Below are 24,666 nucleotides of genomic sequence, written 5' to 3' on the forward strand. Positions count from 1 at the left end.
TTTTCGCGCTTCGTACGTTGCATCAGATACTTTCTTTCCCCTAATTTTTCACGTTCTAACCACGGCTTCTTTTTTACCGCTTCTTCGTCTACGACGATCGCTTACTTTTTGTTTCTGTTCCTCTATTCTTTCCGATTCGTATACACGTTGTTTGCTTTTATGGTTTTTGGTTCTTTACGTGTCTACGCTTCGATGAAAACGGATTTTTCGCACATCCCCAGAACCACCCCGCCGATCTTGTTTTCTTTTCAGGAGACTAAAATTAATATCGTCCGCGTAACCGTGTTTGGTGATGCTTGGATCCCCGGGTATATACACGTTGCGTGGAACGCAATCGTGACACGGTGTATGAGAAATGTTCGACTTAAGGATTATGACAGTACTCTGCTAATCGCGTAATTACCAGAGGTGTGCGAGTGCTCGAAAGTGTACTACTTTTCTTAGAAGGGACGCGATGACGGTGGTGCCTCGCTGAAAAGAGTTATCATTAACCGAGGATCGGTGGAGAATTTTTTCCCAGAATTGCCCAGAATTGGAATAATCGAGGAGGACAGCGAACAGGATGTAACGTGAGAAAAGCTATCCATTCTTTCCACGTAGAAAATGGTTTAAACAATTAATGTTGTTCACGAGTCTCCCAAAGATGTCACACTGATATTATCATACGAGTGACTAACAAATGTCAGTGTTCCAAACATTTCAGTAGTCGGCATTTAAAATAAAATCGTACTGCACACTTCAGCTATTTCTTCGTTAATTATTTTCTCAGTTTTCACGGATAACACAGAACTCATTTTATAAACCACCCGAACTTTTCAAGTACCCGTACACCTTCAAGTAATTACGCTTCACGAATGACGTTAATAAAATTCGAAGTTAATAATAAAATAATTCTGTGCGTTTAATCAATTGTATTATATGAAACCTACCAGTACGTTTCCATATTTATGTGTAAAATAACCATGTTGCCCTTATCATCACCAAACATTGTTAAGTACTGCTTTTGCACTAACGGATTGCAAGAAATATATAATATTCACCGCGACACTTATATCTGATACACTGTTCTTGTTCTTTCTTCATAGACACCACCGTGGTTCACCATAAAGGGCCCCTGATATCGAGCGCAGCCATAATCGGTATCGTGATCGCGGTACTGTTCATCATCATTATCGTCATCGACGTGATCTGCTGTTGCGCTCACAAAACAGGTGAGAAAATAACGAACTTATATCGCAAATGTATCCTCTGTACGCACTCTATGTTTATTAAAAATTGCTCAGAAACCGTGAATTAACCCAAAGTTGCAAAATTATTTATTCGAAACAGCTGTGTAATCTCGCTTGAAAACTGTAATACGCGCGTAGCGCGCGTTGCAACGCGAATTTGTCTGAAATTGTAAAATTAATGTTATTTGGAAAGGTCCTGTAATTTCGTTCGAAATTGTAACGCGAAACGTTGCAACAGAAATTCCGTATTTGTTGGAGAAATAATTTCTTGTTAGAGCTAAAATTAATAAATGAAATTTCTGTTGCAGGAATTATATATTATGTCTGCGAGCGGTCTCGCCGGAAACCAGTGGACGAGGAGGACGCCAAGTTGGGCAGGTGAGACTCATTTCAATCGAACCCGTTAAACAGACAACACACACAAAACACCCTTTCGATCTTTAGATATTTTATTCGACTTTCCTATATATATATATATATACATTACATCTATTTTACATTGTGCTTTGGCAAGTCTGGCGCTACATTACCGTGTCATCGAACTTCGTTCAGATTTTGGGTCACTATCTTTCTGCTTCTCAGCCATTGAAAGAATCCGCGAATCGCGAATTCCACGGGAACCTGACACACAACTTAGTTTAGAACGCGAAAATTTCGATAAACTCCTGTCCCTTGGATTACCCGGTGCCGGTTTATTGGAATACTAGATTTGCTTCATTTCTTTGACACTGTTAATCTTAATTGTTCCAGTGCTCTACACTGTGTAATTTAAAATTATCCAACTACCGAGACTAATTGCCTTGGAAAACTAGGGACATTTTGGTGTAAAATGAAAGGGGGAGATTAATGGCATCATATAGAAAAGTAGATTTAATTAAATTTTCCGTAAACCGTGTGAAATTATAAAAATAGAGGAATTTTCAAATAAAATCATTTGCCTGTTAGCTTATAAATCTTGTTAGTTTATAAGTCTACAATTAGCAGTATAAACTTTTTTAAATATATATGTTCGATAAACAGGAACCGTCCATCCTTTGCCACACTTTCATTTGTCCTTTGTCCTCCACCTCTCACATTCGAAGGAACGTTCATTAAAAGAAAAAAAAAGTAGTAACCTGTTCCGAGGTTAGACTGTGGTTAATTGGTTAGAATCTTAGCCCGCCATTAGGACACACTCTGACCCTCTCGCATCTTTCTCTTTTTTTTTCTTTACCGGTAGTCTTTACGGTTGGCGGTTTCCATTGCCGTATTGCGACCAAAAAATGGCCAATGTCGCCGGGGTCACGGCCATCCAAGACTCGGGTAGTGGAAAAAATACCATTAGATTGGTCAAACACACTGCCATGTAAGAGAGATACATAACTGAAATCAGTAAGAAGCATGGCCCCTCTCGAGGGGGCTCCGACACGGCTTTCTACTTGGCATGATTTTTTTTTTTTCCAAATTCTTTTTGTTTCTAATTTAATGCTCTCCGATTGTTTCTCCCTCCTTCTCGTATGATTTCTGTTCTTTTCTCGGCTCCCCGTTGCCTGGTGAACATCCTGGGAACGCACACTCGTCGATCATGCCATGTGAAAGGAACAGATCGACGGACTCGTCGATGAAACAGGAATCGAGCATGAAAGAATTTTTTGTTGCTGCCTGTTCATTTTATTTCTACTGTCTCACTATACCCGTCCCACCTCATCTTCTTCTTTTCTTCCCGCCGCCAACCACTTTTTCGTACGAGAGCACGTTGTACAAATTCGTGCAACGAACGTCACCATCTTATTAAGTTCCATTTAGTGCTTATCTGTTCCTCTCTGTCTACCTCCAATCCACTCTTCACGCGCTCTGCATAAAACTGTCGCCATTATTCTCGCCCGTGCTTTGGCTATGCTGCATGAGATATCAACACTCTGAAGTGATATTAATTGCTCGTTAACTACGTAGCACACCCACCATCACGCTCTAATTTACCCCGTTCCATTCGGCCGTGGACCACGGACGTAGGTGATTCGGTCTCGTTGAGTCGCGAGAGTATCGGGTAGACGCTAACCCCGAAAACAATTTTTAGACGTGTGAATGCGTAAACGTCCAAACGACAACTTGAACACTGTTTTCTTCCTTTCTTTGAATGTCTTCCAAAGCTACAGACTTCTTTCAGATCCTTGAATACGGTGGATCGCAATAGGTCAATCAACAGACCCGCTGAAAATCAGTCGTTTCGTGAAATTGGTACTCGTAATGTATCTCACGCGCGGATACATTATGGTTATATTATAGTTTCAGTAGAAATTTCTGGAAGCGGATGATTTTCAGGGATCTCGTTAAGTGGCACATTTTGCGACCCACCGTACATTGCTCGCTGTTTCGTTGAACCACACGAGAATAGATCTACGAATGTTGCAAATACACACGATACTAACGAGTGATGGCATGCCTTATGCATATTAATCGATGTTGCACCACGCGCCGCATCTCTCGACATGCTCTTTTATGCCCAGTAATAGAAGTTAACCGTACCGATGCCGCCGATGAAACGTTTTTTCCCTCCAAGATTAACCTTGTTTGCGCATTGGAACATTTTAGAGACGAGAAGGAGCCGCTGAAGGAAGAAAAGAAGATCACACCGATAATCGACTCTGGCCTGCGTCGAGAGACATCCATCACCTTCGACGGGAAGAGGTCCGTCTCGAAGACCGGTTTCGTCGGCAAGGATTCGGCCGTTTAGATATTCTTCCGGCGTACTAGATTGTAAATCACCGTGGAAACGTTGTTTCTGGCCAAAATGTTCTCGAACGTTACGAAAGAGCTCGTACATCTTGGAATGTACACGTAGTACGCGGTGAACGAGGTTTCACGGGTGTCGGGACGCTCTGGTCTCCTATGTTGGCTTCAAACAATTCGTGTTTTACCGGGGATTTCCCGCGAAACTTCGTTCCTAGGGGTGCAACGCGCCCCATCTGACGGCGATCGAGCGAACGTGAGACACCGTTCGACTGCTTTACTCGTGGTAAATATCCAATGATCGACAGGACGATGCGCGCGAACATTCTCGTTTGTCCTCTCTCCTCGAGGACAGGACGAAAAAGTAACTCTGGCATTGGTAAGTTCGCAGTTTACGAAATTTCTAACAAAATTCTCTGACCATATTTTTTCGCGGAACACCAACCGCGATAGCGTTGTAGCTGTTTTGAGACGATGTGGGAAGCCTTAAGAGAAAAAAAAAAGAAAAAAAAAAGGTAAATCTTTCTTCCCACTTCCCCTCCCCCCTCCCTCGACAGTGTAATCGCCAAAGCATAACGAAATACAATAACGGTAATTCACGATCCAGCGGGAAACGGGTACGAAACGGACTCGTTCGAGGATCGTTCTAGGAAAAAAGAAAAAAATCTATCGATGTAACTTAGAGAAATATTGCGAGGAGGAGCTAGATAGATCGCTTGCACGAGAAAGAGGAATGTACAAAATTGATCGCGAAATTGGTAGAAGTTGGTCGATAAATAGTGATCATTGCTTCGAGGCACCCTCTTAGATAATCGCAGTCTAGTACGCTGGGTAGTACTCCATTATCGTGCGCGCCAGCACGAAGGAATTAAGGAAATCCCGAATTTCGTCTCGTTTCTGCTACGTCGAACTAGAGTTAGAAATTGAAGAATCTAAGAGCAGCTTTCGCGTAGCAGAAATGAAACAAAATGTGAGAACAGACTCTCTCTATCTCTATCTCTCTTTAAAAGAGGTTCGCGGATTTCGCGACAGCCTCTGCTCTGTATATATACATTTTGAAGGTAATTGTATCTCCACCACAGCCCCAATTCCTGCGAGTTGTTTCGATTAGAAACCGTATTGTACGGTCCACGACGCAGACACGTTTCATTTTCTTAACGTTCGGCACGATTCTAAACGCCAGGTTATCGATTTCGTGGTTTACACGACCTTGGTTCAAAGACTGATTCCTTTAAGAGTAAAATTTCATGAAAACGAATCGTACCGGTTTATCATCGACTATCAAGTAGCTCAGGTCACTCGCGTCGCTTTCAGTAGATACGAGACGATTTTATGACAAACGAAAACAAAAAAACAAATGACACTAAACGTTCGGCTGAACTAAATGTAACTCTTGCCTGCCACGAACATGACTGACGTATTTGGTTGCGCACCGTGCGATCCTCCGCGGTTATTATAGTTGATTAGTTGAGTTTCTTTCTACTTCAAGGTAGACACTTGATGTCGTGAAATGTTCTTTTTTGTCCGTGATAATTTATGGTGATAAGTTTACCGTGTACATTTATACAATGTAAAGATTAATGTCGCGTACGAGTACAGTCCAATCCGTCTAGCCTCCGTTTTTCCGTTTTTATGTTTTTACTACTTAGTGTTTCCTTTTTTTTTTCTTTCTTTATGTACCCTACGTTAGTTTACTGTGTAAGTGCGAAAGTAATCCGAACGAAAATTGGGCGGCTATGGCGACAGAACTCTGGTCGATAAGATAGCGTGTCGTCGCGATCGGATCTATCGATGACGATCCCGAAACAGTATACCTAAGGACTGTAAGATACGGTAATTAGAAAGAGAGTTCCCAGAACGAGGTTACTCGATACACCGACTGTGGCGACAATCTACTCGGATGTATGTTCATTACGTTAAAAAGTCTCTCTGAATATGTATGTATAGTATAATCAAAAGCAGCGACACTTTCGATATTCGGCGAACGAATTAAGTAAACCCGCGCGAGTTGCGACACTTGTCAAATTGTCTTGACGGATGTTCGAATTATCGTTTCAGAATACGTAAGGGAAAGAGAGAACAATCGAAAGCTGCCATATATATATAAATATTACATAATATTCGATAACGTAAAAATATCAGTTCTGTCCTAATGTCTAAGATGGCTTTTCGAGAAAACGCAGTTAAAATGTGATAAGTTTTTGTAAATGCTTGTAAACGTTTTTCCTAATCATTAAGATGGACTATTTGAGATAAGTTTAGGTGGGTCCGGTAAGTTTAGGATGTTGTATGCAAGTACGGAAGGTGGGTTCGCAGAAATATAATGAAGAATAAAGACTAACGAAAGTAACCGAGAAGATCATTGATCGCGTGTATATTTGTTGAAGGGGATAATTGTATCTAAAAAGGAAGAATAAAAAATAAGGAATACAAATTAGAAGCAAAACCAACGTCTCCTAGGTTGCGAACACGCTTTCTGTACCGGTAGCTTTTTTACGTACCGTAAACACAGAGTTTTGCCAAATATATAGTACTTATTAGCTTGTAAGTCAACGAGTACACATTATACACGAGAAAATATATATATCGACGAGAAAAGAAAGAAAATGGCGAGTTGTTCGTCTCGTAATCGTCACATAACAGTATTTCAAGCCTTCGCCGAGTCGTTCACCGATTCGACGGGGAGGAGAGGTCACGTTTATCTAGCTATTTTATATTCGTTGCCAAAATCCGTAACCCAAGTAGCTTCCCACGAAAAGTATTACTGCGCATCTTCCAATTTAAAGACAAGAAAAGAGAAAAAAAAAACTATTACGAATATTATTAAAGTTCGTAGGTGTAAGGCATATTTTTTATGTATGCTTTTTCTGTACGCGTCAAGGAAACGTACTCGACTAATAAAGGATAAAGAACAAAGGTTGAAGGTCAAATGATTCTCTTCGCAGTTTCGTTCGTTCTATAAATAACTTTATTTCTTTAAACGTTCGTTATCGTTCCAAGTTTACTAAAAAATACATTCGCAAGTTTTATTATCGTATAAAGAAAGATCTCATAGTATCTGAAATATAGAAAGTAAAAAAAAAAGCGCTTAATTAGAGAGATTCGTGGGGGTTGATTAGGAGTAAACCCGTAATAGTACCGATCCATGGTACGTGTAATGTCAACGCGTTTGTTTAACCCCGAAATCAACCAATATCAGACCCGTATTTTCGTCGAACATACGCTATAAGCGACTACGCGTTATGGCACTGCATTTTACCACAATGAAGAGTAGGTACATGGCCAAGTACGAATGATATAAAGCGTATATAAAATTCGCTATTTTCCGCTCATTTTCAGACAGTTATGATGACATTTGTCTACGCCACCACGAGCTTTCGTGATCGCAAAACGCAGTAGTCCAACTTTTAGTCAAGCTTGATGTTGCTATCACACTTCGATACCTATGTTTGAGCGTTTACCTTTCTTTATCAAAAGCTGTTCTACGCTTAGTTGCGGTGGCTCTGTGCGCGTGTGCCAGACGTACACCTGATACAAATTGTGGAAAGCAGAGATTCCAGCAAAACTAATTTGAAACATATTGTTTATCGCAATGAGTTGAGCGATCATAGCCAATACATACCTTTGTGCAATGATCCGCTAGCGGCTCCAGTTCGTCCCTAGTGACGATCTGTCTCAGGATCTCGCTCTCCTGATAACCACCTTCAACTTCATAGGAAAACAACGCGTCTTTGTTCTCCAGTAAAAGACGCAGATTGATGGCGAATCCAGCCATGTCCAACGGAAATGGACGATCCGGCTTCCAGACCGCGTTGAAACCGATTACCTTATTAGTAATGTTATCACACATTGGTTTCTCCACCATTAAACCACCGACCAGACCGACCGGCCACACGCCGACCTTCCGAACCTTCTCCATCTGCAACAGGTGTTGGGTAACGTTTCCGTGACTCGACCGATCATTTGCTACGGGATATTAATAACGATTGTCTAGTGATAAAATCAAGAAGCTTGAAAGTTGGTTCAAAGTCAGGCGGGCTAGACTCGAAGCCTCTCGTATAAGTACTTTGGAGAACTAAGCAGTATTTTTAGTAATGGCTCAAACAAATGCGATTCACCTCATGAAACAGCTTCACCGAATACGTATTGTCGTCGTCAGCGAAGTACACGATCCCTTTATCGGTTAATTTCAAATTATCTCGAAGCCAGTTGAGCGCTGCGTTTCGTTGCTCGACGCCACGTGGTTTCTTCCAGTTCGGATCGGTTCGCCCTAACTTGTAATTGAGCGGGGTTGCCACAGCGAGGTGGGTATACCTCAAACCACTGTTTTGTAAAAATTGCGTGACGAGTTTCGTCTTTTTCACCGAGTCCTCGACGAGGATCCAGTGGAAGTTAGGTATATGTAGGAATGTCTGCGCTAGCCTAGTCAACTCTGCTTTTTGTACAGGCCTAGCAAAAGTAGGTGTAACAGCATAGATTATGGGCTTATCTGCGAGTTCCTGGGTCCTGTTAACTCCATGCACACCCTGCCCTTCCAGCAACTTTATTATGAGTTTGTATACATCCTGCTCCTTGTTCACTAACAACTCCAACTCGCTCCACAATTCCTGCCTTTCTGTTGAAGGGAAGAAGAAGTAAACGGATGAGTCAACTGTAATGCAAGAAATATGGTGTAACCTGTTCTACAATAAAGTTCTGTACCTGTCATTATCGACATCAAATTCTCTTTTACTTCCTGCCATTTGCATTGCTCCTGATAATCTGAAAGAAAAAAATAATAATAAAGATAAGACTTTTGTTTTTAGATAATTATATCTAATATTTTACATTTTGCTCCTATTTTGACAATTCTATTTTTCTTTTAAATCTGAGTTAGGTGAACACATCATGAAATGCTTTAATCACTCAGGAATTGCTTCGCTACATAAACCTAACCAAAAATCCAGCATCCTATTTTTCTACACATAAGTTCCTCATTTATGTTCATTTTCTAAGTAAGTACTATTGACCACGTCATTACCTATTTTTAATTTCCCTTATTGCTTTATTTAATTTTAAGTCTGATTAATTTTTCACAATTTATCTGATCCAATATTATTATTATATCAATTTTTCGAAGGGAACCAAACTCATGCGGTCGAAACGTCAAAATAAGTTCAAATAAACGCATGCTCTTTAAAGGCCAAGAAACATACATTGTTTACGTTATTTAATTAACTGGATACCGAAGAGTAAACAAAGACGAAATTCCATATTTGTTGCTGCTAATTCAATAATTTCATTGGAACAATTGAAATATTCCTAAATTGCATGAAAAAATGCATTTAGAAACAGAACCTATGACACAATCTGTGACATGCCTCATGCTCAAACGCGTTCACATGCGTAAACCGAATCGACCTACGACGCAAGATGTGAATGGAAAATACACAGTGGTAAATGAATACTTACATACGTAAGTTTGAAATGCTATTATATGAATCAGGAACAATATTAGGAAGATTCGATTGCACCGTAAACCACCCCACATATTAAGTTTACTGTCCGATTCGTCGATGAGTAACACACTTGCTGCACTTGCTGTCATGGTTGTCGCGCCATGACATGGCTCTGCGATGCCGACTGTTCTTCGTTCCAGCAAGTCGGAGCTTTTCATAGGAGAATGGCGATGGAAGTTGACCTCAAACTCAAGGACGCTTCGAGGAGCTCTACTACACGATATTGCGTGTCAATAGGAAGATAATCATGAATTGACACTGCATTATCAATGGAGTTCAATTACAGGTCGATGCAGAGTAAGTGAAATTGTGTTGTTTCCATTTATTTGTTACAAGTATAGTTAGGTTAGAATCTTTTTTCAACTAGTACGTTTAGTGTTCCCATTCGGACTTTGTGGATAAAGGATAAGGGATAAGGATTTTTATTCAAATTGTTTCTCATGGATAATGCCAATCCGAACATTATTTCAGTTATACTGTACATAATGCCCAAAATCGTTTTCAAATATAAAACCAGCTGAAAAATCAACGATTTTCTACGATATCGGTATTTCAGCTCACGATACACAGTTTCTTATTAAATATTAAATGTTTTTTATTCTCGTCGATGCTATAGGTTAGGTTCTTAGACGTTACCTACGGCGCAAGAGTCCCTAGACTAGGTGCAGGTTTGACTTTAGCAGTCGTGGCGGTAAATTCAAATGGCATTAAAAGTGAATCAAGAATACGTGAGTTGTAAACCAAATTGATCGACTTGGAGTATCACGATGCACCATAAAGAGTTACAGAAGAGTTTTTTTTTTGTTACAGAAGCATAAAATTAAGCATAAATCCTTATTCTTCCCTCACAAGGTTTGAAGTGTACAATGGTACTGGTTTAAGAACAATTCTAAGCTAATTGGAAGCTTCAAAGACAAATACTTAATAAGGGATGGCATTTTTCTATACAGGATAAGTCCTCAGCTTCTTGGAACCCATGGCCCCTTCAGGTTACGTGGGCCGCGCGTATACCTCAAGCACGCGTCAAGGCCATCAAAGTTCGTGTCCGCTTTCAAGATGAAAAAACAAATTCCGTTTCGTTGTATAGGCTCCCTAGAGAAGAAGTCTCTAGATGACGCATGGAGAGGAGCGCCATCGCGCGGATCAGGGGAATTAGGCCGTACTTGGTCAGACGCGTGCGGTACAGAGGCGCGCTAAGAAGGGCGCATGCTGGGACGTGTCACGGGCACGCGTGTGTCACGATCGCCCATATATATTGCTGTCGTGAGTGGCCAGAAGGTGCCGCGGCGGGGTGCGAGGAGGGTGGCTTTCGAGGCTTGGGAGAGTAGACAGGCGCGTAGGGTAGGCCAGCTCACGGTGGCGTTTCCGCAGCGAGCCACGGAATCGTCTCCCATGCTCTCGGCTTTCCGCGTGTAGCTCGCGTTCGGAGGGTGCCTCTCTCCCGTCGATGGTCACGCGTCGTGGCAACCGCGAGGAGTGGCCAGAGATAGCGAGTCTTGGGTCGTTCGGAGCGTGTGCGATGAATTATTACGGGCTGTAGTCGATAGCGGTAAAAAGTCGGGAGAAATCCCCGCGAACTGGGGCTGAGGCGGGCTGTATCGTAAAGTCGGGACAACGAGGACGGGGCTGCTGTGCTGCTGCTGCTGCTCGCGACGGCGGTGGCAGTGGTAGTGGTCGGCCGTGGCGTTGGTGGTTGCTTCCTGTTCGCGGTGGTGTGGTGCCCGTTTGTAGTCGGAGGAGATCGCGTCGTGGTTGTGGTGGTGCCTGCCGGAGTGGTGCTGCGCCTCGTTCGACGACGGTGGCGAGGGGAAGAAGGAAAAGTGGCCCTCGGGTTTACGAGGCCAGAGGAGAAAGTGGGTGTTGCCGGAGTGACAACGGGAGGATCGTCCGGGGTCCTCGACGCTAGTACTCGGAGAACGGAGGAATCGGTCTAGAATGCTCGTCGGTCGACGATCCAACGGTCGACGTCTCCTAGCCGAGTGCCGTCTGATCCTCGTTGATCGTGTGCCTCGTGAGTACCCTGCTCGAAGGACATACCCAGACTCTTCCGGTCTCTAATTCCGCTCTGTAGCCTCGTGCGGCTCCCACGAGCGAAAACGTGGGGCCAACGTTAACGAAATCCTGCGGATTTCCGGCGTGTTCCAGCGATTTCTGTCGCCGTCACCTTGTCACGCGTCGAGCACTGGTCCTGGTGTTCTTCGGGGCTGCCTCGGGCTGGTTACGGTAGGGACGCGTAAATTCGACGGCTGCGAAGGAAATAGAGGTCGGATGGAAATTACGAGCGTGGACGAGGCGGTGCGCGATGGGTAACGGTAATTGGGACAAGGGGACGCTGCCTCGGCGGGCGCGGGGGAGAGGATGCGTTGGATAACTTCCCCTTTCGTATCCTCTTCCTCGTCTGCACCCTCCCCTCGACCCTTGAGTTTCCTTGTTTCTCGCACTCTCGCGCGTTTCGTTTGCTCTTTCTTCTTCTTCTTCTTCTTCTTCTTCTTCTTCTTCTTCTTTTTTTTATTTTCAACCCCTAGGCCTGGTAAACATGAGTCACCGGCGCGTGAGGTACCTGTACGGTGCCATAGGTAAAACTCTCCGGTACGACGGTCGAGTTTTTTTTCGTGGTAACGAGGGGCCGGCGGTGTTATCGCGACGATGACTCCTGCGCGCCCTTTCCGTTCTGCTCCCGCGTGCCACCTCTGTCCTCTCTATCCGGCCCTCATCTCGACGGATAACAGCGGTACACGCGAATACCAGAAATAATACTCGAGGCTCTCTCGTCGACCGACGGTGAAACATCCCACCCCGCGCTTCGCTCGGCGGTGTGCACTGGCCTCGATTAGTTCTCGCTTAGAGAGAGAGTTGTGACCGGATTATTCCTTTTTTCCTTCCCCCTTTTTTTCTTTTGGGGGCGGCACGAGGAGGACGGGGGAGGGGTGCGGAAGGGGTGCGCTAACGACGTCACCGTGTCGAGTGAGTCACGGCTTCTAAATTGATCCCCCACCATGGGTTGCTCTTCCTCCTCTTCCTCTTGTGTCCCCTGCTTCCTCTTGCTTCTACTCCACCTATTCCTGCTTTTTCTCTCCCTCTTCAGCCACCCTCGCTGCTCTCCAATCTCTCGCTCTCTTTTTCCGCCTCTGCAGCTCTCCTCCTCGCGCCTTCTATCTCGTTTTCCGTCATCTCCATCAACGAACCTCGCCGCGTTGATTCAATTCCCGCGATGCAACGTGCCCTCCCGATTCACGCGACGTGGAAATATGCTCCTGGACAAGCGAAACGATCAACGGCTCGAGCTCGTTCCAACGGCGAATCGTTTCCGACTTAAGGTCCATTTTTACGTCGGGTAGGGTCACGACTTTTAACCCCGCGGCGATATCTGTCGTTCGTGAAAACTTTGGCTGATGTCACCACGCTGGAACGTTGCTCCTCGTGTTAATACTTGACCGACCGTCACGTTCTACGCGACAGTGCCATTTTTACCCTGTCAAATGTTTATTATAGTCGCTCTCAGTCTAAAGAAGGCAGTCTCAGTAGCCTTTTAATGATAAAAACAAAGCACAAGGCCTATTTTTAGTGCGAAGAATCTCCCCTCAAGAAAGAAGAATATAACGTGCTTTTGCATCAAGTATCCATCAAGTCTTAATACCCGTTAGGCTTAACTCGCTCGATCTTTGTTTCTTGCTTTTTTTATATCGTTTAAAACCAATATCTACAACGTCTTGGCCCAATCTTCGCTAGCCTCATTAGTTCAGATTGAAAGGTTTAAGCATCGATGTCCAGTAAGAATGTGTTCACCGTGAGTTACCGTCTGTGACATATGTATGTCGCTGCATCAAGTCGTGACTTGGCATCACATGAAAACGGACCTTTAGGAACGGTCGTCAATAATTTCGCAAGGTTACCAGCCCGTCGATATCGCCGGTTGCACTGTTTCGCAGAATGATCGATCTCCCGATTCCTGCTTACGGTCAGTCGAGTAGAAGATAACGCCTGGACGCCGCGTCCGTTGCTCGTTGTTGTTCAACGTGGCTTCCTGGTTCAGGAATCGAGATAAGATTAAGCCACAGATGATTGCACGACGCTGCGCGTCGTTATCGAAGGGGAGATTGATCGGGCTACGCTGGTTTTAGGGCTTCCAGAAGAAGTGACTTTCGGTACGCTGTATTTAACTACCGAAGAAAAAGTAATTCGATAGAAAATAGCGTTGATACCGCTGGAAGCTGTAACAGGACAGAATGAAGAATGACACTCTCAAATGAAGGATAACACTGTTCGGTTGAACCAGGATCGGAGAGATTGTAGCCTCGAAACTCTGAAACGCTATGTGCAGAGCTCACTGGGCGATATTAAAACTATGTCTTTATGATGTTAGTGTGGAAGTAACAAGAATGAGATTGCGTGTATGTTCGGTGGTCTCAAAAAGTACTTGACCGATTTGGGACTTTCCAACGTTGGCTTCTTTATAATCCCTTGAGTGGCACGAGATATGTGTCGTCACGCTTTCTCATCAGGGGGCCTAACAATGAAGAAAAATGACGGGCACGTCGGATAAAGACCCCTTAATTAGCAGGAGACACCCTAACTACAGTAGGAGTCTCCGCGCGGCGTACAATTGCCCTATAGGAAGACCTTTAAAAACTCAATTGTAGGTCATCAACCCATCGCACTCTCATAGACTAGGTGTAATACAGAGAAGAAACCATGTTGAATCAACGAAATCGTTCCGGCAAATCAAGTGACCAAAGTACGAAATATTTTCAACGTTTTTGATCATGTACTACTTACTCTTTATGACGTCGACAGTCTAAAGTTGCAAAATACTGGGAAGTAAATGTCCCAAGCAAATGTTCCATTTCCAACTCTGAGAACATCGTTCATCCCTTGAACGTGAAAGGATACGTGGCTAACACTTTCGCAACTGTCTGTCCGTGTGTCAAGTTTCACGAAAGTGGGAGATCGTCAATTGGATGATGTCCCCCGTAAGTTGCATTTAATGCAACCATCCTCCGCTTCCTCATTCCCCAGTCGTCCCGGATGCAGTCTGTTTTCTCATTAAGGAATGGAAAGTTTCTTGCCCCGGAACACCGGGGCGCGTTGGCACGACTGAAGCACCAGGGAACTCGGTAACAATATGGCGAAATGAATATTACGGAAACGTCGGGGAACGCTCGAACGAACATAAGAATCCATTATCGGGGCTTAATGTCTCCTCTGTTCGTCCGCGTTCTTTATTTCTTACCCGGGCGCTTTATTAGCGTCTCGTTGGCGGGATGAATAGTCTTCCATTAAGGCGCCACGTTCGGATACTTTCGATTGTTACTCCCCTTTTCCTTGGTTTAATAACTGGAACGTGAGCTTTGCTTGCCGTTGAGCAACCCAGACGGGAAGATTTGTTTAATGTCAGCGTTTCGGACCGGAGGGATCCTCGTTGACAGATCAGACTTCGGCAAAATGGACGCAAGTGTAGGAATATCGGTACTTTGGTGACTGGGTGGCATTAAACATCAGGAAAAAAGTAATCCAAAGGAAAATGTCCTTAACACAGAAACTTTGGTTGAACACGACCTCAAGTAGAAGAAGAAAGATCTAGGTATCACCCACTAGTTGAATAGCTTTAAAAAAACTACCAACTAACGTTAAACAAAGTATAACACTGATCAGTTAGCTTCTTAGACCTAAGAGGTCGTAAGCTTCAAGGCCTCAGAACTCTTGAACTCTGCACGTCCTGGTTAAGCCCCGTGTCTTATGAAACACCAGCCGGTAAGAAATAACTCAAGAAAGAGGTAAACGAGTCGCGGTCGTGACGACACCCTGACATTTCTGCGTCGGCCCTGGAAAAGGTCACCGAATGTGGAGCAACTTTTGAGCCGACAGATCGAGCGTTCTCACGGGACCGTCGAGGGTCGCTGTGTTATTATCGCATGGCGAGTTTGACGCGCAAAATCGAAGGTCTGAAACGGGGAATTGGCTATGGAGAATTAATAGAGAAAGGTCCTGCCTACGCGACGACTTTCAAATTAATTTAGTAAACCAGTGTTTGTGGAAACATTGCTATCGTGGTGACTTGTATTAACCCTTTGACCTATGATTTACTGTAGGATAATACGTGACGTAATCAGGTTTAAAATTCCTTGCGAACATTCATAAGACGTGTCTGACTTCATGTTCGAAAATGGAGCAATGTAGGAGCAATAACATCGGGAAAGATCAGAGGCAACGCGATCAGTTTACTTCGTGGGTTTCCCATCGCGTGCCGACCCGCCAGGTCTCGCGGCGTGTTCGCGCGAGCTATCCGCGCTGATTCTCATTCGCGGTGTCGTATAAATTCGCGTCTTCCGAGGCGGGGGCGGCGTATCGGGACCGGGCTCTTATCCAAATTGAAACCTTAGCACGTAGCGAGCAGTCGGACGGGGTACGGTCATTTTCCGCTTCGATCGGGCCTTGGTCAGTGAACCGACGCGTGCTCGCGCAGAGGGAAGAACGGAACACGCGCGTGTGTTGTTCGTTTTCGATCGAAGGGCGAGGTTGTCCCCGATGAATTTCGATGAATAATCCAAGGCGAGCGACGCCGACGCCGACTGGGGAATAACCAGCGCCGGTACCATCGAATAGGGTGACTGCTACCCTCTTCTCATCTCCAACAGGAAATTTCGCCAGTCTCGCTCGTGAATCGAAATCGCCAGTCTCGGTTGGGCATCTCGGATATTTGACATTCTGCCTCCACCGTGTGTATTTACTCGCCCGATGATTGCGTTGACCATCGCGCTGATCTTTTATTAACAAAGTTTAATTGGCGTTGGCATGAAATAAACGCACCCCTCGGACGCGGAAAGGTACATGCGATGATTGACGCAAATTGGGAATTGTAGGTATGTAACGCGCAATTAACACGTTTAGATTAATTTCGATTCACTTTTTGGGCTCACTAGCGGACCCCCGCGTGGGCTACCCACGGGTAGGTTGCAAGCAAAACGTCATAGCGAGAGTGGGGAACAGCGATAGAAGTGGGGAACGACAGTTAGTGCAAGGTGCAAGTAAAGTCAGTGTTCAAGCGTACGCCGTAGGCGCAGGTAGTCCCGCTCTTGAGTCAATTCTCTGCCCTTCGCGTTTTAGTGTGACGTAAGTGACTCGTACCCGTGGCTCGCCGATGATCCGTGAGTTGAATCTGACACGTGCGCTCGCCAATTGTAAATTAAGGGATACGAACATTGGTCAAATTGGGAGGATAGTGAAGTGGCTGAAGAGCACAGGTAAATTGTTGTCGTGGTTTCAGAAAGGGTTAATTCGATTATGAGTCTATTAGGTCATCCCCTAAGTGGCAGACTGTGTCAGTATTTAATAAAAATAACTAGAGAAATTTTATAGCGACTATATGATGACTATGTCAGAAAGCTGTTATTCGATAAGGAACTTGAAACGAGTTCGACTGAATTTAAAAACAGTCAAAAACAATTGTATGAACAAATTTCTGCTCCGAATTTTTCATCGCAAGGAACTGGAATCTAACCTTTTAACGTAGAAATAAATTCGACAATGTCAGAACAAATAGCATTAATTTTTCATTACTTCCCCGACAAAGCTCTTTCACCTGGCGACCATGTCTCTCGAGCGCGCTCGGCGATCCAGCAGAGCGATCCCTCATAAAACCGTCAGCCATAATTCGTTCCTACAATTAATTGGCAGATTATCTGAGCTACGATAAAAGTGAACGCGGGGTTCGAGGTCTGACAATCCCGTTATCGTCTAATCACGCGATGTAGGTTGGAAAAAGAGAGCTCGCCAAGAGCGACGAGTCTGCACGCTGTACGCGTCGTTATCACTATCAATAGCCACCGATACGCTTTCGCGGGGACAAGGGGATGACTGAGGGAGGCACGTAGGTGGGTGTGTGCACGCGCGTCGCAATAAACCACGCTTTATCGCCTTACGGTTTGAAACTTCTCGAGCACGCTCGCCTGGTGGCTGTTGAACCACACAGGTTCATTGGCTCCGGGACCGCGGCTAGAAAATAGCGTGGACACGTGTTCGCCTTTGTAAACATGCTACAGTGTTGTCTAGACTCGTGGGTACGCGTGTCGATGGAATCACGGAGAAGGGAAGGTGGGACAAAATGGGTAACGCCGAGGAAAAGTTGTTTTAAAATATTGCGTATGATTTGTATCAATGTTATAAAGGGTTCTCGGAAGGGGCCTCTGAGATTTTCTTGTTTGATGAAACGTAAACGATGTCAAAAATTTGTATGCAAATAAATAATCGTATCGATAAATAATCATCGCTTCGTCTAAAGCACTTGGCAAACATGAAAGTACTTTTGATTATTTAAATTTTTGAACGACGCACGCGTATACAGATTTTACGATTTCATTTCATCCAAACGGCATTCCACGAGGTGGTTCAGAATTTTTTAATAAAATTCAAATGGTATGAACGTACATGTGCTTGCAAATTAAGTGTTCGCCATGACAACGCTGTTGTTAAAAAAACAAAATCCTACAACCCTTCTGGAATATTTGTACGAGCACCATAAGTGTTTAAATTCAAACAAGAATTGCAATGTTCTGTGCGTACGTTTTATGAAACGAAAAATTTGCGATGGGAAACATCACGAGCCGTGTCTCTTTAAACGAAATGCTTCACATTCAGACCGCCCTCGTTCAACAGAGATACTGTCACCGTGCTTATCGCGATCGGACGTGTCATTCATTAAACAGTCGACAGCGACACTAATCCACGATTGTTGGAGTATGATAAAAAAGAAATCTGACCCATTAAGGGCTTCGACATTATCGGATCCATCGAAGAAAACAACGTTCCTCTTCTAACCTAGATCCGTCGTGTTTATTATACATCGTCCCTCGTTATAATGCTCTCTCGAGTCACATTATTTTCTTTTTTTTTACAGAATATGTCACTATAATTCGTTTCCTGATTAGATCACAATATTCGTTACAGCTCTGAAGATTAAACCACGCTGGTTTCAAAGTCCCAAACCATCCATTTCTTATTTATCTTCCAATTCACACGAGTCTTCAACCGTGAGTATATAATTGGTTATAAACAAATAAGAAAACACATGAAAATTATTCACTCTTTGAACACTCCACAAAGGACACTAATATATAGTTCCATCCTAAATTTGTTTCTATACCAGCATTTCTCCGACACGATCAAATTTATATCGTCCAAAGTATACCCACAACCTTTCAAGAATTTGAAAGCGGGGTTTCCTTCGCACTCGTGGAACGGATGCATATATCCCAGGCCTGTTTATCGACTTTGGGAACGACGAATCATCGTCGGCGGTCTTGTAATAAAAGTTCGAGTGTCGATTCGAAGCCGGAGATGTAGACTACGGACTAGAGATAAGGAATACTTTCCCTTCGGTGGTCTTCGGGGTGGGATGCCCGGCGCGTGGACGCCCCCTCGGATGGAAGCGTCTAGACGTCTGACCAAATACGCGCGTTTCTCCTGCCAAGAGGTGGAGCTGAACCGGCAGGCAGGCGGACAGTGATGAGACGCTTAAAAGATAATTCCGCCTAGTTTGATGAACCCTGCAGGGCAACAAATCTTCTCCGTTGCTTTGAAAAAAAAAACCTGGCTGAGCTCAAAGGCTCGTCCGTGACGCGAAATGCACGTATCGACAAGAGTGATATCATAGTCTAGCATTCAACGTTGTCACTGAAACGTACTAAGTACTGTGGCAATTTTAAAATTAGCAGAGCTAATAATAATAGTACAATTCACTCCGGAGATTAATATCTGGTTATAAACAAGTTTCGTACGATAAGCTTTTGGCAACGAACGTGACAGACTCGTGGATTAAAAAAAAAATAGGAAGCTCTTGCCAAAGACATCATTGCAGATAGCTATCAGCTTTTTCTTTTCGACATACACGAAATAATGTTCTTGATGGATTCAGCGTAAAAGGTTATTGTTATTATTAGTTCAAGGAATAAGTTAAGTATCTCGCTTATGACTAATCGGAAAGTCCAACGTTTCCTAGGTCGTTGTGTGCGTTGCAACTTTATCAGCGGTGCTCCTAACTCGAAGATTAATTCGTAACAGTTTCACGCGAGGAAATTACCGAGTAAAGGGAGCGCACCGAGTGCGGAGTAACAGGAAAGGTCCTTCAGAGGTACGAAATCCGCGTATCGTTTCCGCGTTAAAATTAATTACTCGAACACCGTTCTCCCAACCGTGAACGCGCGCCTCCGCTATTAAAACCCAAACGCGTGTCGCTATTCCTAACGAAGGCAATTCAGACGACATTCGTTCCGTCTTTATCCCATTTTCCCTGAAAGCGAATCCGCGAAAATGCACTGAAAGCAGCGCAATGGCTGCCCTGCCCGAGGAGACGACTTTGAATAGCTTAAAAATAAAAAGTCGATAGAAAGACGCTTTGTTCGTCCCGGTATTTATAGAATACAGGGAAGAAATCAAAGATCTCGCACGATTGTGACACGTCGATTCACCTGATCACTCTCCGGTTATTGACGTTAGTTTATTAGTAAAGTTTTCTGTTTAAAATTTTACAATTAGGCATATTTAATTTGCTTTTTCGTAATACTGGTAAATACAAAATATATGATGAACGTTTATTGGCAGAGGAATATCGCAACGAGTTTCCTGGGGGGCGCGTTACGCGTTGTTGAAAATGGCGACTCGCGACTCGCGGTCGCGTGTCGCGCTGATTAAACGGACGAGCGTTTTCCTTCCGGCAAAGGTCAGAGGTTAAAAGTTCGGGGAAACGACCGAGAGGGGGTCAAAGACGTTAACTATTGAGCGGCATTGTGCCGCGCCGGGGGGTGCGAGAGGTGGTTGAAAGGTGGCCCGATCCTTTCGTGTTGCGACAAACTCGTTTGAAACTCGTCGGTGACGGTTCGCGCGACCCCGCAGACGTTCTTCGATCCGTGTTCTTGTGGACGAATGTATACCACAGTAAAAAAAAAAAAGATTTAAACGAGCTGTTAGCTTTACGCCCCCCCCCCCCCCCCCGTGGCGTGACACTGCTTTCATTTTTGTTTCGTGTAATTGGAACAATAGCGTGCTCGTTTTAAATCATTAAAACTCATTTCTATGCTCAGACAAGCTTTACAGGTTTATTAATGATAATACCGAACGTATGAGGTTACTGAAATTCACTTTAGTGCTGGGGCAGGCTTTGTATAATTATAATAAATGATATACAGTGATTCGAATAACAGCTTGGTCGTACGAAATTATTGAAACTCATGACAGCCATATGACAAGCTTCGTATACTATTGTTAATGCATATTATGTAAGTTATAAAGCTCGTGCTAAGATAGAAATGAATTTTAATTATTTCACACATACAAGCTGTAATTCCGGACATGAACGTATGATTTGCTTCAGATTTATAATTATAAATGAACCATTTGCCATTAACCACAGTCTCGAAAGGGTCAATAGGGATCCTGTGGGTGTAAAAGAAGATAACTAATTACCCTTTTACGCTTCGAGTCGTACGTGGGTCTTCTTCTGAAACATTTTCTTCGTCGAACTATAAGAAGCGAAAATTCTGCCGCTTTCGCAAAGGTTGCTCCTTTCTTGTGGTCTTAAATAACTCGACGTGGTATAAGAAAGCACGTAAGTAGAAGGTTACTACTATATTTAAGTCGAGGAGCTCCTTTAACCCGTTATCGCATTGCATGATGCATGAGCCGTCCAGATGTCAAACTCACCCACGCCAGAAAATAAAAAGTAGCAGAAAATTGGCGTTAAATATTCTGTTCCTGATATTTCATTTAAATGGAGTAATTTGCAAATAGTGACTCGTTGTTTCTTGTCGGTATACATGCAGTCAGTCCCATAAATATTCGTATCGTCTATATGTATCGAAGAAATTTGTTTGAATTAAATGGTAGACACAGAAAACTAGAATAAATTGCGCCTTGGGAATTCTACAAAAAATAAACTTGTATCAATGATACAGGCTATGAATTCCATTTATTATTATAAACGTTACGGCAAGCTTCTGTTTTATGCATTATTCAATCGTCGGAGTGCGCAGTTCAGGGGATTCGTTTCTATCAAATCGAGCAGAAAAACACTGGACCAATAAAATGAATCATTTGTACCGCGAGCTTATAAATAGAGAATGTTGAATGGGGGATGGAATAAAAACCGCTGAAAGTTGCCGAAGCGATCATAAATATTCCTTACATTATTAACCGACGAGAGAGACCGGCTGATACAGTCGTTGCTCGCCTACGTGAAAATTGCAAAATTATAGGAAATACATTATACCGTTTCCACCCCTCTTACCCTCAATTGGAGGGTGCCGAACAGACAGACTGCGCTGGCATTGAATTAATCGACTCTTGTTACTTATATCTCTCTAGCGAATTGGAATATTTTAAAGCAACGCCCGCGGAGAAGATTGCGGCGTGTTCTCCGCGAAAGGAGATAAATATTCTACGAAGGGAAAGCGATTAATTTCCCGAAACGGTGGGAACATCTTTTCCGTGGGAAAATTTAGCGAATGGAACGCGTGCCTTTTATAGTAGGAAAAAAGGAAAGCGAGCGAGCTATTCTCTAATATTACTGTTGGCAGAATTTAGGATGGAATGTGAGTTTCATCCACTCGAATGGGACGTAAGGAAAATTTATGTTGCTCGGTATTTAACTTTTATACTCTACTTTTCATGTTTTACTATTACATGAATTATCATCTACTGAGTAGAACCTAAAAGTGTAGAAGTTTCCCAAAAGAATAATACAAGAGAGATGATCTGAAGACTAACTTTATTTTTTACCTTAGTGTCCCTCGATCCCAAAAAATGAAAGTAAACGATCCCTACGAAGAAAGATTGTAAAAATACGAAATGATAAAGTAGGAACTTGAAGTTTCGAAAAAACAACGTGTCGCCCAGAAGTCTGCGTGGTTTATTGCCCGAGCACGCGACGTTGTAATAGCAACAAGCTATTACCAACGACTATTCCCTGTAGGAGGGACGATACTATCCAAATTGCCAAGTGGAGAGGACGCGGGGAACCAATTAAATTTAACAAATCGTCGGACAGCTCGGTCGAGGGGGAAACAAACAACCCTTCACGAAAATAACTCCTCGCTTCGTAACGTCCAGTTTCAACGTTGGAGCATTTCCGGAATAATCGGCTGAAATTTCGGTGGACGGGAATAAAACAAACCGGTGGGCCTCTCGAGTAACCGGAGCCTCCTCGTTGCCGCGCGACACGGAATCGCAAATATTCCAAGAACTCGAGGAACGCTTGGTTTCCCGAATAGAAACGAAGGTCGCCGCTCTGGGCTGTCGACCTCTGGCTCACGACGTGGGACAAAAACATGACGCACATTTCGAAATGCAGTTTTTCATCTGCACAACATTGGCATGACACGATTCATATGAAAAATAAGAGAGTCCAATGAACGGTTTAGAGTTTTAGATTTTTTTAAGGTATATTCGACATGGATAAAATATTATGTAACGTATGTTTGGTACAAAGACTCTTCAGATGGAGCAGTATTGTAGCTGGAGGAAAGAGAAAAAATAATAACCTCCTGCATTGGTGCAGGTCATTCAAGGCCATTTTGCCAATTAATGTTGCACATACCGAGTGGGTTGCCCTCAAGTCACAAACCTCGAAACGATGCTATTCGTGCTGGATGCTGCTATTCGCCACATCCTGTACACCCAATCTTTTATCCGCGACGTAAAATCAAGACAAACGTCACCGAACTGCTTTCAATTTTTAACGAATTCTCGGCGAAGGAAGGGGTGAAAGCTCCTAACCGGGAAATGTGCTCGCCGCCAATAGGGTTTTCGCATCAGGCACGTATACATGCACACTGGAAAAAAGGTTGCACGTGCATGAAACAGCTCGATCGCACCAATGGGAGGCGGGTGCACGGGCGCTTCGAAAAATACCGTGCGGGAATTTATTTATATCCGTTCATACTTAATTTAACCGGGCCTCCTGCGACAGAGAAAACGTCCGGGGCAATAAAAAGGATCGTAGAAACCCGTTACCGCGGTTATTCCCGGCCTCCACTGTCCCCGGCCGCCATTGTGTCCACATCGGTGCCCCGAGAAAACGCCTCGAAATTACACTGCTCGAAACGACTGGAGAGTGTCGGTGCTTCCGTGCAATCCCGAGCGATAATCTAAATTTTATAGATCCAGGACAATAATAAACTCGGTGCTCGTTGGTATTCAACACGGAACTCCATGTGAGTGCGGAAGGGAAAATCAAAATATCCAGTGTTTTTTAATTTGTGTTTTCTGACCGCGTTCCATCAGTGGTCCTCAACGTGTTCTCATTGAACCCGTGCCGCCCGCGTCTTTCCTGGCCAGCTTTCTGTTTGGGACCAGTTCCTCGCGATTTTCATCGAACAAATGCTTCCCCGCCGTTTGGAACCGCTGGCAATGGTATTTCTAGACCCGAGGCCGACGCACCGTGGCCCAGTTTAGCGACGCTCGTCGTTTCTGGCCTACATCGACCGTCGTGTACTTGCGCGCGATACGATACGAGGCCGTGAAAACGTTTCCCGCTAACAGACCGTGGAACGTGGATCTGCTCGTGACCCGAGATAATGCACTGAATGGCGGATCACGTGGATTAGGTCGATGAAGAACCGAATTAATTGCGCGTGAATCGCGCGACACGTGGACAACGTTGTTTCGATCCGTTACTATGCGGAGATACCATTGCTCGGAATTCCGATGACGATGGCTCTCCGATACGCGTGAAACGCATTGCCGTCGCTTCGGGAATCTCGAGGGAGTAGCCTAGTTTCGAATGTCGTGAAAATTTGGAGATATTTGAATCCACTTTGGCGTTCAATTCGAAGAATAATGGGAATCGATATCGGCCGCTTCTGTTTCTGGTGTCGTTACTCTGACAACCGAGTCCAAGAGGTTATAAAAATAAAATCCTCCCAAGAGTTCCATGTCAGAGTTTCGTAGTCGAGCCAATGCGCCGTACCGAAATTTCCTGATCGAGTTTCGGTTACGAGCCTCGCTCGAGCGCTGTGATTGGCAACGGTTGACACACGCGTGTGTAATAATAACAACGAGGATAATGGAAACATCCCCGACAAAGTGATTCGAATGCACTTTGCACCCAGACGCGTCCGTGACACGGTGCTCGTCTGCCTGGCGTGGCTGGCCGACAGCCGACGAAACCAGATTACGCGAGTGGCTCTGACAAAGTGGTCAAAGACGACCAGCGTCAGCCCATGCTCGCGACAGCTCGACGG

At 44.1% G+C, this 24,666-nt stretch overlaps 4 protein-coding genes across 10 annotated transcripts in view; 3 read left to right on the plus strand and 1 right to left on the minus strand.

Moving 5' to 3' along the window:
* The window catches only part of LOC128895317 (fasciclin-2), a 107,075-nt gene extending 100,539 nt beyond the window's left edge, over positions 1 to 6,536 (plus strand). For 4 of the 5 annotated variants that reach the window (XM_054157814.1, XM_054157815.1, XM_054157812.1 and 1 more), the window contains 4 exons: positions 1,086 to 1,211; positions 1,538 to 1,607; positions 2,449 to 2,574; positions 3,801 to 6,536. In XM_054157814.1, coding sequence (XP_054013789.1) covers positions 1,086 to 1,211; positions 1,538 to 1,607; positions 2,449 to 2,574; positions 3,801 to 3,942 — 464 coding nt within the window. In that variant the 3' untranslated portion in view covers positions 3,943 to 6,536. The remainder of the gene's footprint in view (positions 1 to 1,085; positions 1,212 to 1,537; positions 1,608 to 2,448; positions 2,575 to 3,800) is intronic. The other variant, XM_054157816.1, reaches the window with a different exon arrangement.
* The window catches only part of LOC128895799 (uncharacterized), a 193,110-nt gene that overhangs the window by 132,053 nt on the left and 36,391 nt on the right, over positions 1 to 24,666 (plus strand). The gene's annotated exons all lie outside the window — the stretch shown is intronic.
* Positions 6,884 to 9,736, minus strand: LOC128895322 (galactosylgalactosylxylosylprotein 3-beta-glucuronosyltransferase I). Its single transcript, XM_054157824.1, has 5 exons — positions 9,390 to 9,736; positions 8,640 to 8,699; positions 8,057 to 8,553; positions 7,561 to 7,857; positions 6,884 to 7,466 (listed from the first exon to the last, which is right to left on the minus strand). Exons 1-5 carry the CDS (start codon positions 9,592 to 9,594, stop codon positions 7,368 to 7,370), a joined length of 1,158 nt encoding a protein of 385 aa, XP_054013799.1. The 5' UTR covers positions 9,595 to 9,736; the 3' UTR covers positions 6,884 to 7,367.
* LOC128895316 (uncharacterized) overlaps positions 9,933 to 24,666 on the plus strand; it is a 31,079-nt gene continuing 16,345 nt past the window's right edge. For all 3 annotated transcript variants that reach the window (XM_054157810.1, XM_054157808.1, XM_054157811.1), the window contains exon 1: positions 9,933 to 11,447. The gene's annotated coding sequence lies outside the window, so the exon portion shown is untranslated. The remainder of the gene's footprint in view (positions 11,448 to 24,666) is intronic.

This window comes from Hylaeus anthracinus, unplaced genomic scaffold (genome assembly GCF_026225885.1).
Source record: "Hylaeus anthracinus isolate JK02 unplaced genomic scaffold, UHH_iyHylAnth1.0_haploid 5, whole genome shotgun sequence".
NCBI classification, from domain to species: Eukaryota; Metazoa; Arthropoda; class Insecta; order Hymenoptera; family Colletidae; genus Hylaeus; species Hylaeus anthracinus.

Coding starts and splice junctions, on each gene's coding strand:
- LOC128895322 (XM_054157824.1), bottom strand. CDS start 9,594: ATGAAAAGCTCCGACTTGCTGGAACGAAGAACAGTCGGCATCGCAGAG. Junction 8,700..9,389: donor AGCATTTCAAACTTACGTAT/GTAAGTATTCAT, acceptor TTTTTCTTTCAG/ATTATCAGGAGCAATGCAAA. Junction 8,554..8,639: donor TTTGATGTCGATAATGACAG/GTACAGAACTTT, acceptor TCCCTTCAACAG/AAAGGCAGGAATTGTGGAGC.